The following is an 18,617-nucleotide window of genomic DNA, read 5'->3' as shown; positions in this document are numbered from 1 at the left end:
GTCATGTCATATCTGCCGACAACTCTTTGATTCACCTGTTGTGTGTGCCAGATGGTGCATACAATATTTATGGGTGTTTAGAAGCAACATAATTCACATTTAGACTTTAAAAATATGGTGAGTTCATGCTGGATATTCTGGTTTCCTCTGTAGTCTTGAGTAAGTGTGAATTGAAGTGTGAATGGTTCTATCTCTACATGTATTCCACCCTTGCCCTATTACACAATGTGATTAAGCTTCACCAGAGTTAATATTATGCTTTCCATCTTTTCGTAAATAATCAGTGTTTCCATGTCAACACATAATAATAATAATAATAACTGAGATGTCTATAGCGCCTTTCAAGGGACCCAAGGTCGCTTTACAGGAATTGGGGCGAGCACACACAAAACAAAACAAAACAAAGGTCAGACAGACAAAACAACAGATCGATTTAAGGGCCGAAAGCCTTGATGAAAAGATGGGACTTGAGGGCCCTTTTGAAGGCGTCCAGTGTGGGGATGTTGCGAATCTCCGCAGGGAGAGCATTCCAGAGGGTGGGGGCTGCCACGCTGAAGGCTCTGTCCCCGAAGGTTCTCAGTTTGGTGCGGGGGGTGGTGAGCAGGCCAGAGTCTGAAGACCGCAGGTTCCGGGGTGGGGCATGGGGGTGGAGGATGTCCGATAGGTACTGGGGGGCAAGGGCATGGAGGGACTTGTAGGTCAGGAGGAGGACTTTATAGTTTATGCGGAACTTGACCGGCAACCAGTGGAGGTGGATGAGGGTGGGAGTGATGTGCTGCCACGGCTTTGTGTGTGTGAGGACCCGAGCTGCACAGTTCTGGACATACTGGAGCCTGTCCGGGGTTTTGTTGGGAACCCCGAACAGGACACCATTGCAATAGTCCAAGCGGGTGGTGACAAATGCATGCACCAGGGTCTCAGCAACCGACTCCGAGAGTGACGGTCGGAGTCTGGCAATGTTCCGCAGGTGGTAGAACGCCGATTTGGTCACTGATTTGACATGGGAATGGTAGGAAAGGGTGGAGTCGAGGATCACACCCAGGTTGCGGGCTTCAGGAGATTGGGAGATGGAGCAGCCGTCGACCTCAAGGACGAATTCACCAACCTTCACATACATGTCATTAAAAAGTGTAATTTAAGTGTGTGTCCAATTCAAAACACTTTCACGGTATATTTTACTATGGCTTTAGCTTTGTATTAATAGGTTAGGGCTTGCAGTATTCTCCAAATAAAATTGAATTTCCTGAGTTCACAGCTTTCAAACCGATATTGAAGAAAGAGCTGAGGGAATTGTGTGAATGCTGTAACATTCCAACCTTTTGTTAAGAGATTTTTCCAATTAAATGTGTTTATTTTATTGTTAAACGTTGCCGAGATCTGAAGATGAAGAATTCCAGCATTTGTAGGCTAAGACTTTTTAAATGTAGGATCACATAAAACTGTTGACTACTTGCATGTGGTTGTGTTTTTGTGTGCAGTGAACAAGAATGTGCAAAAGTGCACACTGCAACAAAGCCAAACACAGCGTTTCTTTTGATCCGAAACCAGATTCAGTCGTAGCATGCCAGCTAACCATTGTGACAGAAATACCCAATGATTTGTGAATAGATTGTAATTTGTGGGTTGTATCCTAAACTCATTTAGAGCCACTTACAAGAAGACAGTGGGTGATGGTTTACTTGGTGCCATACCCTTTAGTCCCGAGGTTACGCTAACAATAGTGTGGCTGACGCATTAAGCTGTTTTCTTTGTGTATTGGTTGTAGAGAAAGTGTTGTTAATCTTACCAGGGGCAGGTGGTTGAGTTTGGACGCATGCTGTGTCCTTTCATGGCAGCTCTCGGCTCTGATATGGTTCTCCTGTTACTCCACGCAGAGCTCCTCATGGCTTCGGATTACACTTAAGGCCTCGAACACTCAAACTCCCACGCAAGTGTCTAAAATTCAATGGCTAATGGAAATTAGCCATGCACAGACGTGGCTTCGTTGATGGTAGTATTTGCCAGCCACACTTGGTATGTCATTGACCCATATCTCCAACCAAGAAACTCTGGCTGTGAAAGTAAATTGGTAATGTGTAAAATGAGTAGGAGCCCTGTTAAAATACTTGTTGGAGCAAGAAACATTGGTTTGTTTGACTGGATCTGCCATCTGTTGCATTAGCTGATAAGAGAAGGCCTGTAAAGACAGTAAGAATAAAAGCTGACATTTATTAGACGCAGATGTTATAAATAAAGTAGTTCTCCACTTATATTCTAGTCATTCAATATTATAAAGAATGCCTTGATTTCTCCAAAAGCAAACAATATGATGTGTTTAAACTCACTCAAAACAAATGTTAGAGAAGTTCAATAATGTAGTCTCGTGAAATGTTGTATTTGGCAAGAATTTTAAATAGTAATTGATGTTTCAACAGCAATATTAAATGGATATAAGAGAGGAAACTAAGGCTGCGGCCACACGAGGACGAAAACGGCTAAACGCATAGGATTAACGCAAACGCAATCGCAAACAAGCTTCCGTCCACACGCAATAGTTATCCGGATAGTGTCTGTCCACACGAGACCGCTCCGTTTAGCTCCAACCGCTGGAGAAGCTGCAGTACATATGCAGGAGCCTGTACGTGGCGCTGTAACTTCCTCCACAAAAGCAGCGAAGAAGAAGGTTGTCATGGTTGCCCTTCTGTTTATTCTCCGCGGTGGGGGCCGAGGGAACCGGGCAGAGTTTTTCGCCAGTCAACGTGTATTAAAGTTTAAATCTTCCGGACAAAATTATAAAAGTGCCGGTCAAAGGTCTTCTTTGTTATTTATTGAGCTTTAAAACAAATGAATAACGACTCTATATTATATAATAATAAAATACATGGAGCCTCTCTTTTTCCTCCCTCTCTTCGGACAGCGCCAGTGTCTGTCTCATGCAGCAGCTGATCCAGTAATGAGTGATCCGGCCGACAGTAAAAATAAACGTGTGTGTGTGTGTGTGTGTGTGTGTGTGTGTCTAAGCATAACGTACTATGACAAATAATATGCTCTGCCTGGTTACACGTGCCTTGACAAATAAGAGATACGGTTGTAAAATAGGAGCTAAGAAATACCAGGGAAATAAATTGGAAGGTATTCAGTGAAAGGAATTGAAAAGGATTTGGGGAGATCTGTGACACTGGCAGCCTGTTTTAAAATGCTTTGTTATTGGATAATTGCCAGAACATTTTGCACTCTTTATATGTGCAGGCCTTAATTCCCGTGACATTCAGGACTAATACAGAGATGTAGAACAAATTCGTAAGGGTGCACCAATTTATATATTCTGCAATGTAAAAGAACTGATTCTGAGAGAGAGTTAATTGGCAGTGATTATTTACAGAGTGATCTTTTGGTTTTTCTCTCTGCATTAGGTAGTGCATAGGCTGTGAATACTTTTCCAATTGCTGTGTATTAATGAAATACAGTTTCTTCTGTCTACTTATTGATGAATATATTTTTCACTTTGCGCTGCCAGTGTCAGTATGTAAAGGGACAGGATGTCATCTTCAATATCTGATAGTTTTATGGTTTAGTCCTCTCTGAAATATTCTCGTGTTCCTCATCTGGAAATTAATTTAAAAAATGTGCATTTGGCTGCTTTTTTTTCAGTTTAGTTTCAGATAATTTGTATTCCAATTACACGACAGTATTCTTATTTATAGATGCAGTTCCATACAAAGAAGTGATTATTATGAAACATAGTTATTGTCTACTAGTTGACACATCAGATGTTCACGTTGCCGTGCTTGTGTGAACATGTCTCTGCGAGGAAAAACGAAATCAAGAAAACTATTTGGGAGAAGGAGTGTGCAGACAGTAACACCTGTTTCCTCCCCCTCCTCCAGGAGCACCATCTCCAGCGGGCCATCTCGGCGCAGCAGGTATACGGCGAGAAGCGGGACAACATGGTTATCCCCGTCCCCGAGGCGGAGCGCAACATCACGCACTACGATTCCCTTTACCCCGGGGAGTTCAAGATGCCAAAGCAGCTTATTCACATACAGCGTGAGTAGAGGAGGATTATCCCTTCAACTGTGTTTGTGGCCTGTGAGCACGTAGTGGTGTAGTCGCTGGATATGTCTGTTCACAGGCTATAAGCTGCTGATTGTGTATTTAACTTCAGCCCCAGTTGTGTAAGATCGCATGCTAAAAGACTAATAGAGTTGTCATGTATAGGGATGCATCGATTTCTTGGTCCATACTGACACTATATACTATATAACTATTTGGCTGATGCTGCTATGTCTTCAAAATGTTCATTTGTGCCAGGGAAAATGATACATTTTCATAATAACTTTAATTAAGAGCTTTTCATCCCTTTTTTAAAAGTTTTTCTCATCATCACACCCGCAAATTGGGTGACGTGCAGAAAATTATTTTAAAGAAATGGGCAAAAATCTGCCAATTCATTGGTGCATCACTCGTCATATAGACTAGATACAACAATTCCCCACCATATGGGGATAATCAAACTCAGCAGTGTTGCAGATTTCATATGGCATGTAAATATGGGGACAGGACATCTTATATCTGCAGTGTTTCCCCTACTACTGTAACAATATTAACATTAACCTTTCTGTTGGTCGCTTGCTAGCAGACCCTTCAGGGCCCATAGTGATCGCCCTATAGTTTACATCTACTACCCACAAATAAACATATGAACATGGGTTGCTATTATTATAAAAAAAATGGTAAATGTATTTAGAAACCTATCCATGTGATTTTTTATTTTGGGGGTGGACCTCAAATCCTCTAGGGCAGTCCGGGGGCATGCTATCCCGGAAAGATTTGTTTTTAAATGTTGTAGTTAAATGCATCAATCTGGTGCATTTTGAGGGGGAAATAAAGAGACTAGATCTATGGAAACACCTATATCAGGGGTCTTCAACAAAAATTCAACGAGGTCCAGTTAGAGAAAATGTCCCCATGCAAAGGTCCGGAACATCCAAATGTCTAACTTGCTTCATGAATTAGTGTGATATATATTGAAGTGACCTGTAGCTTTATCAACGTCTGCATGTAAGCAACAACTGACTGCCAATCAAATAAAGAAAGTACGATTCAAAAACAACTATTTATTGTCAATTAACATTAAATACTGTGGATATGTGTAATGTTCCTCTCGGGCTGCATTTACAAATAAAATAGAGAAAATAAATAAAATAGCTTTTTTTTCTTAAAAGTGCTTAATTTTAGATAAATAAAATAAAGTGTAGAGGCAGCTTGAGTTTCCCTTTTTCTTTGTTAACCGTTTCACATCATGACTTGACAGTTTCAGCCGATTATAGAACAATATCAGTCTTTACACATCATAACAATTGAACAGTTTTAAAGTTTCTGTTTCTTTCCCTCTTATATTGCAGTCCCTCACTCACTTTTTTTAAATTCAGTGTGAGAATTGAGCTTGAGCTTGTCCTGCCAGGAGTTTGTAAATCTGGGCTGACATGGAGTCAAGTTGTACTTTTTACAGTATTACGGCTTCTACAGATGACATTTTTTTTATGGATTTTTTGTCAAAGCACTTAAGCTATTCATCATTGCTATCGGGATGTTAAGAGCATTCCATGGAATATAACAAAAAGTGTATCTCGAGCCGGTTTCTTAAACTTACCTACCCCACCTTTAAGTTAAAAATCAAGGGTTTTTATTATTATTTACGGCAGGGGTGGGGAACCTTTTTCCTTTACATTTTTACAACATCCTCCGAGGGTCGTACAAATTATTGAACTCAACCTTTGCTTAAAATATTGAAGTTAAAAGCATCAATCTGGTGCACTTTGAGAGCAACATTAAGAGATCTATGGATACATCTATCAACATCCATATGAAACAGAACTGTAAGCATATTTTTCTTTTTGGATATTTTACAAATCACTCCCCTTTTAAACTCTATTCTTGTTATTTTTAACAACTTTTTTGTTACTGTCATATAATATTTTATACCAGTTTTTCATTTAGTCTCATTAATAACTATAATGACCATATCAAGGTGTGCCATAACCTCACTGAGCTGAGGATATTTGAGCCTCAGGAGATAGCTCTCTTCCACCTGGTTGTAGAAAAGCTCTTTAAATTCGTTAGCATAGCTAGCTAACCAGATGCTAATAACAACAGATCGCCACTGTGTTTACAACTAAAGACACAGCCACGCAAACACTGCGGCATGTGTACGGCTCCTTATGGATTATTATCCTTATATGCAATATTTTAAGGGCTGGAGTGGCGTTCCGGTGCTCAGCACTCCTTTCAGACGAGACATATACCACGTGAAGACACGAAAGACAGGTTACGCTCGTGTTGTGTTCAAGGAACCTGTCCTTGGCCAGGAAAAACAGGTACTCGCTTGTTTAATTATTTTTGCGGTCTAGATTTCTTCTTCTTTTGTGAAGTGAGAAGTTGTCCGTCAGTCGAAAACTCTTCGGTTCTCCACGAATTACACAAGTCACCCAAATCAGCGTTAAAAAAGCGGGAGGCGCCGAAAAATCCCCTATTAATGTATTGATTATAGCTCGGGTCCGTATAGGTCTGGGTCCGGATCCGGACCGCGGTCCGCCTGTTGCCGACCCCTGACCTATATGAAACAGAACTGTATACATTTCAATAATCATAAAATCATGGCCATAACCAATAACATACCATTTCCAATATGAAAAAAACACTGAAACTTGTTTATTTCTTTTTGGTTCATTTATCAGGCATGAGAATCACTCACCTTTCGGCGAAATTCGCCGTTTTGAATCCAAAATAGGTCGTTTATGTGATTCATGTAGATCTGCAATACAAATATGTTTGGGGTATGGGGGGGGTCTGGGACCTGGAGTAATCTGAAGCCGCGAGCTGTTATGTGCCATCATGACACGCATGATGTTCTTTTTTAATATATTATAATGCAGCGCGAGCTGTGTGCTCGAGTCTTCCTGCCTGTCGGCTTTGCTGCTCCGCGATGAGGGTCTAGCTTCAGCAGCCACATTAGCTACGGGTGCGTTCGTTAATATTAACTGTGCGGTCCGGAGTCACTGTGGCACAGACTGGACCGCTGGTGAACAGCTGTTAGAACGGGCCGTTCAGGTGTTCAGAGCAGAGCTCCCTGTCGGAGCGCAGAGCGTGATGTGCACTGAAAAGTTTTTCTGTCGCAATATTATCGTTGAGCTAGCTAGCTAGCATACATTGTCACTATCTGCTAACGTTAGCTTTAGCCTTCGTTTTCTAATAGTTTTTTTTTCATAGGTGATAAACGGAGGTGGTATAAGTATAGATCTTGTACTTAGTAAAAGTAGAAGCACTCAGATATTGTACTAGAGTAAAAGTAGAAGTACTCAGATCTTGTACTTGATTAAAAGCAGAAATACTCAGATCTTGTACTTGAGTAAAAGTAGAAGTACTCAGATATTGTACTTGAGTAAAAGTAGAAGTACTCGGATCTTGTACTTGATTAAAAGCAGAAATACTCAGATCTTGTACTTGAGTAAAAGTAGAAGTACTCAGGTCTTGTACTTGAGTAAAAGTAGAAGTACCAGAGTGTAGGAATAGGACTACTCTGTTAGTAAAAGTACTGCATTCAAAATGTTCCTCAAGTAAAAGTAGAAAAGTATTCTCATCAAAATATAGTGAAAGTAGCGACAGTAAAAGTAGTCGTTGTGCAGATTGGTCCATTTCAGAATAATATATATGATATGTTTTATAATGATTGATCATGAAAGTGCTCTCAAAGCTGGTAAAGGTGCAGCTAGTTTGAATGAATTTGTATACTGCAGGGTAGCTTGTGGATTTACTCCAGGTGGAACTAAAAATCTGATTCAACACTTGATTAGATTTCACATCATTCATCCAGATCTGTGAAGTAACTAAAGGTATTAAATACATGTAGTGGAGTAAAAGTACACAATTTACCTATGAACTGTAGAGGAGAAGAAGAACAAAGTAGCAAAACATTGAAATACTTAAATAAAGTACAAGTATCTCAAAATTGTACCCAAGTATAGTACTTGAGTTTATGAATTTAGTTACTTTACACCAGATGCCATAAAGATAGAAAGACTCAGCCTTGCACAGAGGCATGACAATACATTTTCAAAATGCTCAACCGTGCTGCCAAAATTATAAACTGACTGCTACACAATTAAAATAAATGCTTTTATATATTTCTATTAGATGTGACTCTTTACCATTTCTGTTATTATTAACACTGCTGCTTTAGTTGTTTTGACTGCTAAAATCCTCTGTTATTCCTCATTTTAAAGCCGATATTCCGTGGGGTCGGGGGGCTCGGGTCCTTGTCACCTTTTCCATACCTGATGAGTTTGCATCCCTGATAATACTTAGTAAGGAGGTCATAATATTTTTGACTCATGGCTGAAGTTAAGTTTCTCCAGCTCTCCCCAGGTTGGCAAAAAAATGCATCTCAAAATGTATCCGATTGATGCTTTAAAATATGGAATATTCAAAATGTTCTTCCGGGGGAGCATGCCCCCGGACCTCCCTAGAGGGATAATATCCTTCTCACCTTTTTCACCCCTGACCCGTTTTCATGCCTGATTTATAGTTGTGAGTGTGTCTGTGCTCCTGAATCAGCCTCTCCCTCCTCTCCCCCTGCTCCTCTTTGAGGCAGCAGCAAAGACAAGTTTTAGCCCCCAACAAGTTTTAAAAGTGGATCTTACCTTTTTTTCCCTAGTTAACTTTTTATTTATTTATTCATGCATATTTTACTAATCACTACCCTCTCAAATGGAAATATGTGTTTACATAAATGGTGACCAAACCGTTTGAGACCCACTGAGAACTTAGACTAAGTTAACTATCTAAACACTTTACCTTTACCTCACCTGAGCTGAGGTTATCCCGAGCTTGAATGACACACAGAGACCAATCAAGGGCTTTGATTTATGATCTGTATGACAGTGGCCATGTCGGCAGGCCACATCATGTGGACAGCCTGTGTGAGGCAGGCCACTTAACAGGCCAGGCCATTGGGAAATGCCCCCGGTCCTCCCGATGGCCAGTCCGGGACTGGGTACAGGAGGCGTAGAGCGAGGGATCATTGTCCACAAGTTAATCGATCGCAGATGGCGTCGTGGTCACACACAAAAAACCGAAATGGGTCGCGAAATATACTTGGGCGGCCGTTAATACACCTGGGCGGCCCGCCCAAGTATAGTCTGTGTGGGAAACCCTGGATTACTTTGGATATTTTACTAATCACTCCCCTTTTAAACTGTATTCTTATTTTACTATCATATAGTATTTCATACCTTTTTTTCATTTATGCTCTTATTGCTTTATAGCCTAACTATAATGATCATATGAAGGTGTGCCTCGGAAATAGGCTTCTTGTTTACATAAATGGTGATCAAACTGTTTTGAGACCCACTGAGATAACTTAGACTAAAGTTAATATATCTAAACACAGAGTCCTTTACCTCACTGAGCTGACGTTATCTGACAGGAGAGGACTTTCCATTCACTTAGTTGTAGAAACAGCTTCTAATATCCGTTAGTGCAGCAACAACAATCTTGCTCTCTCTCTCTCTCTCTCTCTCTCTCTCTCTCTCTCTCTCTCTCTCTCTCTCTCTCTCTCTCTCTCTCTCTCTCTCTCTCTCGCTCTCTCTCGCTCTCTCTCTCGTGCGCTCTTGCCACACACACGGAGCCGAGCTTGAATGAAAACACCCCAAAGTTGTACTGTACTGTAGCATATAATTTTCGAATCAATAATTTTTCAAATGATACATTTCACATATATAAAAAAATATATATATATATATATATATATATATTATTGGGGTTGCTTAGCAGTTTCTAGGCCAATTGTTGGTGTTGCTGTAGCAACTGCAAGCTACCGCCTGGCGCCGCCCCTGGTTGCAGCAGGTATGTTATATGCTGTCGTCAGGTGATTTAAATGTATCGATGAAAGGAAGAAGTGTAGGCTACATGATAAGAAGGGAATACAGTTTGAATAAAAGTAATACAGTACAGTGTAACACTGTACTGTATTATTTTTTAATGTACAAATACCTTGTAACTGTACGATATCAATAACAATAATCCACAGCTCCTCTCTCTGCTCCAGAGGATAACAAAAATTCCAAATAAAAAAATGTTGGGGGTACCCGAGCAGCACACTGCCAAGTCAGTACACCTAGGGGAAACACTGATCTGTCTTGTGTGGTACTACAGCGGGTTTGTAGTTATCCCTAGAGGTTCAGAGAGCAGATGTGATTTCAGAAAATGTTCTGAAGTGTTGGAGCGGTTGGAAGAGGGAAGAGTTGCACCCACAGCATGCTCTATTCTAAATTGGGATTTGGCATGTTTGCAGAAGGTGAAATGATAGCTCTGCAACCAAAAGGAAGTGCAGCCTGTATCAGCCGTCTATCATTTGTGAAACCGCCATGGATTCCAAACTTCCCTCTGCTGTAATATATTGTGCGAGCATAGTTTGTTTTTCTGGTTGCAACAGTGATTTGTTGAAGTTCCCTCTCCTGGAGAGAATGGAATCACACAACAGACTGGAAGTCACATGAAGAAGTATATCTCAACATACAATTACAACACATTTCTTGTTTGCTATCGACGCCAGCCATGACAGGTGTTTGAACAGCAACATGTAGACCTGAGGAGTTTAGTGTTGTCACGATACCAACATTTTGGTTTCGATACCGATACCAAGTCAAGAATTGCGATTCCGATTCTTTTTCGATACTTTTCTTAAAAAAAGGGAAACACGGAATATCGGCTTTAAAGTTAGGAATAACAGATGATTTTAGCAGTCAGAACAACTAAAGCAGCAGTGTTACTAAGAACAGAAACGCCAAAGAGTCACATCTAATATAAATATATATAAAAGCATTTATTTTAATTGTGTAGCAGTGAGTTTATAATTTTGGCAGCACTGTTGAGCATTTTGAAAATGTATTTTCATGCCTCTGTGCAAGGCTTAGTCTTTCTATCTGTATAGCCCGTGGTGTAAAGTAACTAAGTTCATAAACTCAAGTACTACTTGGGTACAATTTTGAGATACTTGTACTTTATTTAAGTATTTCAATGTTTCTTTTGCTACTTTGTACTTCTAATCCACTACGGTTCAGAGGTACATGGTGTACTTTTCCTCCACTACATATATTTAATACCTTTAGTTACTTCACAGATGTGGAGGAATGATGTGAAATATAACCAAGTGTTAAATCAGACTTTAGTTCCACCTGGAGTAAATCCACCAGCTGCCCTGCAGTCTACAAAGTACTTCAGACTAGCTGCACCTTCACCAGCTTTGAGAACACTTTCATGATCAATCATTATAAAACACATCATATATATTATTCTGAAATGGACCAATCTGCACAATGACTACTTTTACTGTCGCTACTTTAATACTTTTACTTGAGGAACATTTTGAATGCAGTACTTTTACTGTAACAGAGTATTCCTACACTCTGGTGCTTCTAGTACAAGACCTGAGCATTTCTACTTTTACTGTCGCTACTTTAACTATATGTTGATGATAATAATTTTGTACTTTTATTTGAGGAACATTTTGATTGCAGGATTGTTCCTACATTCTGGTACTTCTACTTTAACTCAAGTACAAGACCTGGGTACTTCTACTTTTACTCAAGTACAAGATATATACTTATACCACCTCCGTTTATAGCCTATGAAAAAAACTAATAGAAAACGAAGGCTAAAGCTAACGTTAGCAGATAGTGATGCTAGTTTGCTAGTTAAGTTTGCTCAACGATAATATTGCGACAGAAACACTTTTTAGTGCACATCACGCTCTGCTGCTCCGACAGGGGGCTCTGCTCTGAACACCTGAACGGCCCGTTCACAGACTTCTGGCGTCTTTTTTGTCAACAAGCCGAGGCGCAGCGGCAGTTGCACTCCCACTTGCAGCCATGCTTCTCGTTTTCTCACATGCTCTGGCAGCTAGCGCGTGGCCGCGTGCACGAGAGAGGGGAGAGACTTAGAACGTGCTTGAGAGGAGCGGGACTGCAGGCACGGCTGCAGTGCAGGGAGTGGAAGCAGAGCGCTGAACACACACACACGGAGTACTTTTCCCCGTCATTCTTAAAGTACCGATACTAATGAAACGGAGGAATCGTACCGTTTTTAACGGCAGGGTATCGCGGTACCTTTCAAGTATCGGTACACCGTGCAACACTAGAGGAGTTATCTAACAGTGGAAATACAGGGTGGTGAAGAGGATCACTGCATACCGTTTACAAAGCCTCACGTCTTGGCAAGTTCATGCCACGATTAGAGCATAGTGACGGTGATGTTTCTTTTGCTGTTCACAGTATTTCATGGATATCAACAGACACTGTTCATATTCGACCAGACTTCCATGTTATTGTCTGGAGGATCTCCAGGCCATGGCTGCAGATTCTGGCCAGACGAACTGTAGCCACGGGTAATATTTATGAGCAAATATCTGGTAAAGTTCCCAGGCTGGATTCTGGGGTTCGCCCCGCAGCTTAATTGAGTTGGGGAAGGCACATAAACAAACACAAGCTCAGTGCTTTGCCATAAAAAAGTGTGTTTGTTTATTTAACAAACACAGTGACTTGTGTGTATTGCCTGAAATGCACTGCTGCCTAATTGTATGACTATGCATAATAACCATGATGTGGAAATGTATCACTAATACCTTTTGAAAGGGCTGCGCAACGTGGGAAAATAACTTAATTGCAATTATCATAATGACTTGATTACTGGGTAATAAAGTCAGTTTTAACAGAAGCAATGCTGTGTCTACTTGAGGTTGCTGTGTTCCTGGGGATGCCTTTTTGAAACGAGTGTCTGTCTCTTCAGTAACCAGCCCTTCTCCGTCCCACAGCTTTCAGTTTGGATGCGGAGCAGCCAGACTACGACCTGGATTCAGAGGACGAGACGTTTGTGAATAAGCTGAAGAAGAAAATGGAAATCACAGCCCTACAGTTTGAGGAAATGATAGACCGCCTGGAGAAAGGCAGCGGACAGCAGGTATTTATCAGTCTGTGTGGGAAGAAAACACTTGTTTGCATGTTGTTTGCATCTCTGGCTTTACTTACACAGACTGAAATACTGGTTCTCACCCTGTCATTTAGTAAATCCAAAGGTGGGTCGTAGCCTTGATCTTTGGTTTCATAAATAGTTTCTAATCCTTTTTACACAACAAGGTATTGCATTCTCTGAATACTCAAAATCATACATCTGTCAAACTTAGAAGTATAAGTTTACTAGACTTGCTAAAAATCTGTGTTTTCGCTTGTTCATTGCTGTTAAATGGACTTAAACGTGCTTAAAACACCTGGTTTCTCTCTGGTTTGGTCTCACTGTATTCTTCTCCATGCATCCCAAGAGGACGACGTGTTACATTTGAATCGCACTGACTCTGTCTCTCTTCTGTTGCCCCGCAGCTCGTCAGTCTCCAGGAGGCCAAGCTGCTGCTGAAGGAGGACGATGAGCTGATCAAGGAGGTGTTCGACTACTGGAGCCGCAAGAGGAAAACCTGCACGGGGGGGTCCCTCATCCCCACCTGCAAGGGGGAGAAGAGGGACGGCTCCAGCACCAGCGACCCCTACGTGGCCTTCCGCCGACGGACGGAGAAGATGCAGACCAGGAAGGTAGGAATCCCTACATTAGAGCTTGTGTGGGTTCTCGCACCACTACATTGGATAGTCATTATTATACTGAAATCACAGTTCTAAGAAGCACTCTATAACTTCCTTTCTGTTTCCAGAATCGAAAGAACGACGAGGCATCGTATGAGAAGATGCTGAAGCTGCGCAGGGACCTGAGCCGAGCGGTCACCATCCTGGAGATGATCAAGAGGAGGGAGAAGAGCAAGAGGGAACTGCTGCACCTCACACTGGAGATCGTGGAGAAGAGGTAAGAAAGACCAGCAAGAGTTGTCTGCGAGAAGCTGATATTTGGGGGTCTTTTCTCTTAGATCAAGAGTATGATAAAGGTATGCTTCACTTACTTGATGAGACAGATGCTTCATATAAGATACATTATTATATCATATCCTGTCATTCTTTGGCAATGTTTTCTGGTGAGGTTTAAAGTGAATTGTGTTTCTCCTGATGAGTGTCAGACCTGTGGTGTTTTGACTCGTGTGGTCAACCTTCATGTTTAATCAAGGTTTTGTTTAATCGTTAATAAGTTGGAATCCCAAGTAGAGGTCATTAGGAAACGTGTCTGCCAAGATTGATGCTGTAAAGAAGTCAACAGCCCTTTTTCTGTATGGTCCGGCTTCGCTGCATGTGTTAATTGGGGGTGCAGTTATGTACAACGCCTTATCAATTTAAAGCTCGCGTTATTTATTCAGCAGTGTCAGGAGCAAATTAGCTTATTGACTTCTGTGTGTGGATCTTTTCACGAAGTACGCTAGACTGTATGTTAGTATTATTTTGTGTTTCCATTCATTATTTTCTTACCCAAGCTCCGCTTTGAGTTGTTCTTTGTTTCCCCTGTGGAGCTTTGTTATCCATCTTACCATGACATGCGAATGGAATGAATTTGCTCTGAAAGTAGCTGTCACTGTGAGCTTAAATTGGACCCTTCTCCTCGAAGTGCGTTTGATTTGTAGTGACATTTCAATTTCCTCTTGTTATCCCGGCCTGGTTTCTGCCCGTGCATCACTGCCAGCGTTCACTCCCAGATTGGACCTCTCCACTCTCAATAGAGTTCTTCCCCGGCCCACTTCATGCTGTTATGCCGGCATAGGGAATGTGTAGTCTGACAGGAAGTAGTGGTTTTAGGCTGCTCCTGTGTACTGATGTTAAGGCTGTTTTTTGTGCTGGTCATGGCTGTATGCAGTGGAAAGTTATGCTTAAACCTACAATCATGTTGCTAAGTCCTGCAGTTGATTTGTAAACATCAGCTACCAACGCCACTACCTTTTCTTTCTTTCTTCAGGAATGTAATGCCAGACTATGGCAGTGAGGTGATGGCGGAAGCTCTTGCACAGCGAGCTCTGGTGAAGCCTGTCTACACCATCCCCATCATTCCCCCGTCCAACAGCAACCAGTACAGACACCAGGACCACTTGGACATGAAGGACTACAAGAAGGTAAAACAATCCACATGTGCTTCCTCCTAATAATGTCCAAAATCTATCCTTTCCTCCTCGATTAGCGAGAAAATGTTGACCAATTAAAGTGGCAACTAGGTATGAATTATTTAAAAAGATAACCATGAATGTGTATTTTTCACTGAAAGAAATGATGCACATTTATTTTTCAAAGGACAATACGTTATAGTGTCAAATGAAAGGCTCTTGAGGGTAGCTAAAAAGACTCGCACTATAACACTTCGGCCTCTTTCACACATGCAGTGCAACAGTGCAACACATCATTCGAAGAGCTTTACGTGTGAATGCAAATGTCCGACATTAAACAGACTTTAGCTTCCCAGCTAACTAGTCCAAAGTCAGCATAATGTCAGATTTTTGCTCCCAGGGGAAAATAGTGAATTTCTGTTCCATGAATTAGTCCATGATGTTTCTGTCATGCAGCTTGAGAAACCTTAAGAAAACAAACCGGGTGGAGGAGAAGGGTCCACCAATAATTGTTTATTATTGTCAGACAAATGACCCTCTCCTCTGGACATTGTTCAGAGGTCATGCGAGAACACCACTGAGTGCGATTAAGGCTGCTTGGTACATATTTAAATATGCTGACTCCAAGCCACGCTGCCATATGTTTCTGCAGTGTAGGACTTCATTACACAGCAGTATGGGGAACTCTGAGGCACCTCTTTCATTAAGACTTCATTCGCTCCAGTGTCCCCCCTTCTTTTCTGCCTTTTCCTCTACCAGCTGGTTGACTTCTCCCTATTGTTTACCGATGCTTATTTAGCTATACCCCCCCCCCCCACACTCCCTTCCTTGTGTTGATTTAATGCAGCAGTCCTCCACTGTAGAGTCCCTGCCTCTCTGTTTGCTTTGTCTGAGGCCTGAATGGGATCTGACTAATCCTAGTAGAGTTGGAGTCTGTTCAGTCGGGGAGGGGCCGTACCGATGGGGAAGTCCGGGTGAACGGTGGCACGGGTGGCTTGAGAAGGGGGGGTCAGCCATCTGGCTAGGCAGCAGCATCTGGCACATGCTGCCATCTGCATGTCAATGCCTCTTTTACTCGTGGTTGTTTCTACACACACTAGACGGCCACCAACAGTATTGCATTGCATCTTTAAATGCCTTTCTGATTACGCACACTGCCGCTATAACATTATCACGGTCCCCCCCCCCCCTTCTCCTTCTCACAGCCGGAGAAGACGGAGGCAATAAGAACCAAGAGGAAATACGAAAAGAAACCCAAGATCCCGCCTCTGTCAGCGCCTCAACATTCAGGACCCTCCGTGTTCAATCCCAAGGACCTCAACCAGTACGATTTCCCCAGCTCAGACGAAGAACCCTTCTCACAGGTAAATTCCTTTCAAGCGCGAGTGTTGTGATGTCATGTTGTTTCAATTCAGTAATATGAATATTTATATTAAAAAACAGAGGGGTAGGGCTGTAATGCCCCTCTGGCTGGCCGATATATCGATATGATATCCTTAGCGTAATATGAGACTAGATATCGTCTTAGATTTCACAATGAGAATACCTCATGGGGACATTGGGTTTCATGACCATTTTAGAATAAAATAAAAATATTTGAGAAGAAGAAGTTATAGGAAAACTGTGCAATAAAAGACTTAATAAATAAAATATGATAAAAGTATTCCTAAAACATAAGTTAAATTTAAGAATGTGCAGTAAATAAGTAATGCCATTTCCCTGGATTTCTGATGATTTCTCAACGTCTCCAATCCCTAAATTACCCAGCATTTTATTTATTTCATTACATTATTTGCATCAATAATATGATTTTTTTTTTTCAGCAAATCTTAAAATACAGCTTTCCAGTGATATGCTCACCTGTGTACAAATGTGTGGTTTCAAGTCCTTTAATCTTTATTAACTGAAGTTGTTTTCATTGTGTAGATCCATTCAGGTTCTTCGGAGGCAGAGGAGGAGAACGACCCAGATGGCTGCTATGCGTTCAGGAGGAAGGCCGGCTGTCAGTACTACGCTGTGAGTGCCCTCCTGTGACTCCTGGTTCTATTTTTAGTGCCAACAACAACAGCAGCAGGCTGGCCAGACTGGCTGTTAGTCTTCCACTCTGCTGGACCAAACAATGCAATACAAACACGTTCCGTTTGCCAGTGTCTTATTTGTTGCCCTATATTTTAATATGTGACGTCTCGCTGTGTTTTCATATATAACATAACATTTAGCTGAAAATGTTACACATAGTGACTTACAAAAAGTAAATGTTTTATTATAGTTTTCAATCAAACATTTTTCTCATTTTGCTCTCCTCCCTCCAGTCTCGTCCGGAGCAGAGTGGCAGCTGGCCCTGGGTCAGCCCGTCTGACGGGGGTCTCGGAGACTCTCGCTTCCGTTACTGTCTGACTTCGCTGAACGTGCCGCGGCGATGCATCGGTTTGGCCCGGCGCCGGATGGGCAGAGGAGGAAGGTGAGTTCAGTCCCACTGAGTGCTCCACATAATGCAGAGGTTTGATCAGGGAGGCTTGGATTGTTCCAAAGGTACACAAGCTAAATGGAAGTGGATCGCTTCCAATACATTTAAATAAATCAGAAAAATATGCATAACCTCATATTTTGAGAAAATTGTAATCCTGTTGCCTAGGGCTGCACGATTAATTGGAATTTGATCAAATGTCCATTATTGAATAGTGCAATATTCAAATTGAAGTAGGGTTAGGGTTATATAACCTTGTCCATCTACTTTGCATTTATTCTAAGTGATTGTAACTGGGAAATTCTGGTATAAAACGAAGTCTGATAAAATGTTGAAAATTGTAATTGAAGAGTGCAGGAATGCTGCCAGTGCCAATATTGAGCGGGGGGGAAATGGAGCCAAGTGTTGGCAGTAGCTGCTGGGGCTGTTTACCATACCGGCTCTTTGGCAGGTGACCAGCGTTCATTCGGCGGGCTCATTTTATTATGAATATCAAGCTGGCTGCTAAAACGATAAACATGACAGTCCCTTTTGGGGGATTCGCCCGCCACTGTGGCCTGTCGACGAATCAGGAAACTAAGAGACAGGTTCAAACAGCAGCATGTCCTTCAGCTCTGTCTCCTATCTCCTGAGTAATTACACACACGAGTGAATTAAGCACTGACTGGAGGAGTGGTCCAGGGGATGTTAGGGGGGATCTGTTTCACTGACTCTCATGAGATTAGCAATAGCATGTTGTGCGTGTGGAAAATATGTGATTTTGTATCTTTGTTTATGCACAAAAGCAGTGTAACCTGTTGGCATGAAATTCAAAATTGTCACTATTACAATTTCTTCAACAATATGACTTTTGCTCTCATAACAACCCGCAAGCGGAATTTCTGGAATTTAATTATGATATCCGCGTGTCTGTAAACCTTCCGTTTTTATGCAATACCCAGCTGTATTCAGTACTAGCCAAAGGCACATTGTAATTACATGAATGGTATGCAAGGAATATCCACCCTTGTGCAATGCCTCAAAAATAAGTAAAGGATGTTGGCGCTGTAATGACCAGCTAATGACTGCAGGATGTTCCCCCTTCCACCTGACCTC

At 41.7% G+C, this 18,617-nt stretch overlaps 1 protein-coding gene across 3 annotated transcripts in view; it reads left to right on the top strand.

Moving 5' to 3' along the window:
- The window catches only part of LOC117465641 (enhancer of polycomb homolog 1-like), a 49,027-nt gene that overhangs the window by 9,773 nt on the left and 20,637 nt on the right, over nucleotides 1–18,617 (top strand). For all 3 annotated transcript variants that reach the window (XM_034108579.2, XM_034108580.2, XM_034108578.2), the window contains 8 exons: nucleotides 3,867–4,026; nucleotides 12,848–12,993; nucleotides 13,410–13,616; nucleotides 13,733–13,881; nucleotides 14,914–15,067; nucleotides 16,261–16,419; nucleotides 16,982–17,071; nucleotides 17,368–17,516. In XM_034108579.2, coding sequence (XP_033964470.1) covers nucleotides 3,867–4,026; nucleotides 12,848–12,993; nucleotides 13,410–13,616; nucleotides 13,733–13,881; nucleotides 14,914–15,067; nucleotides 16,261–16,419; nucleotides 16,982–17,071; nucleotides 17,368–17,516 — 1,214 coding nt within the window. The remainder of the gene's footprint in view (nucleotides 1–3,866; nucleotides 4,027–12,847; nucleotides 12,994–13,409; nucleotides 13,617–13,732; nucleotides 13,882–14,913; nucleotides 15,068–16,260; nucleotides 16,420–16,981; nucleotides 17,072–17,367; nucleotides 17,517–18,617) is intronic.

This window comes from Pseudochaenichthys georgianus, chromosome 20 (assembly GCF_902827115.2).
Source record: "Pseudochaenichthys georgianus chromosome 20, fPseGeo1.2, whole genome shotgun sequence".
Taxonomy (NCBI): Eukaryota; Metazoa; Chordata; class Actinopteri; order Perciformes; family Channichthyidae; genus Pseudochaenichthys; species Pseudochaenichthys georgianus.
Note: the sequence above shows the minus strand (reverse complement) of the source record. Positions and strands in the feature narration are given on the sequence as shown.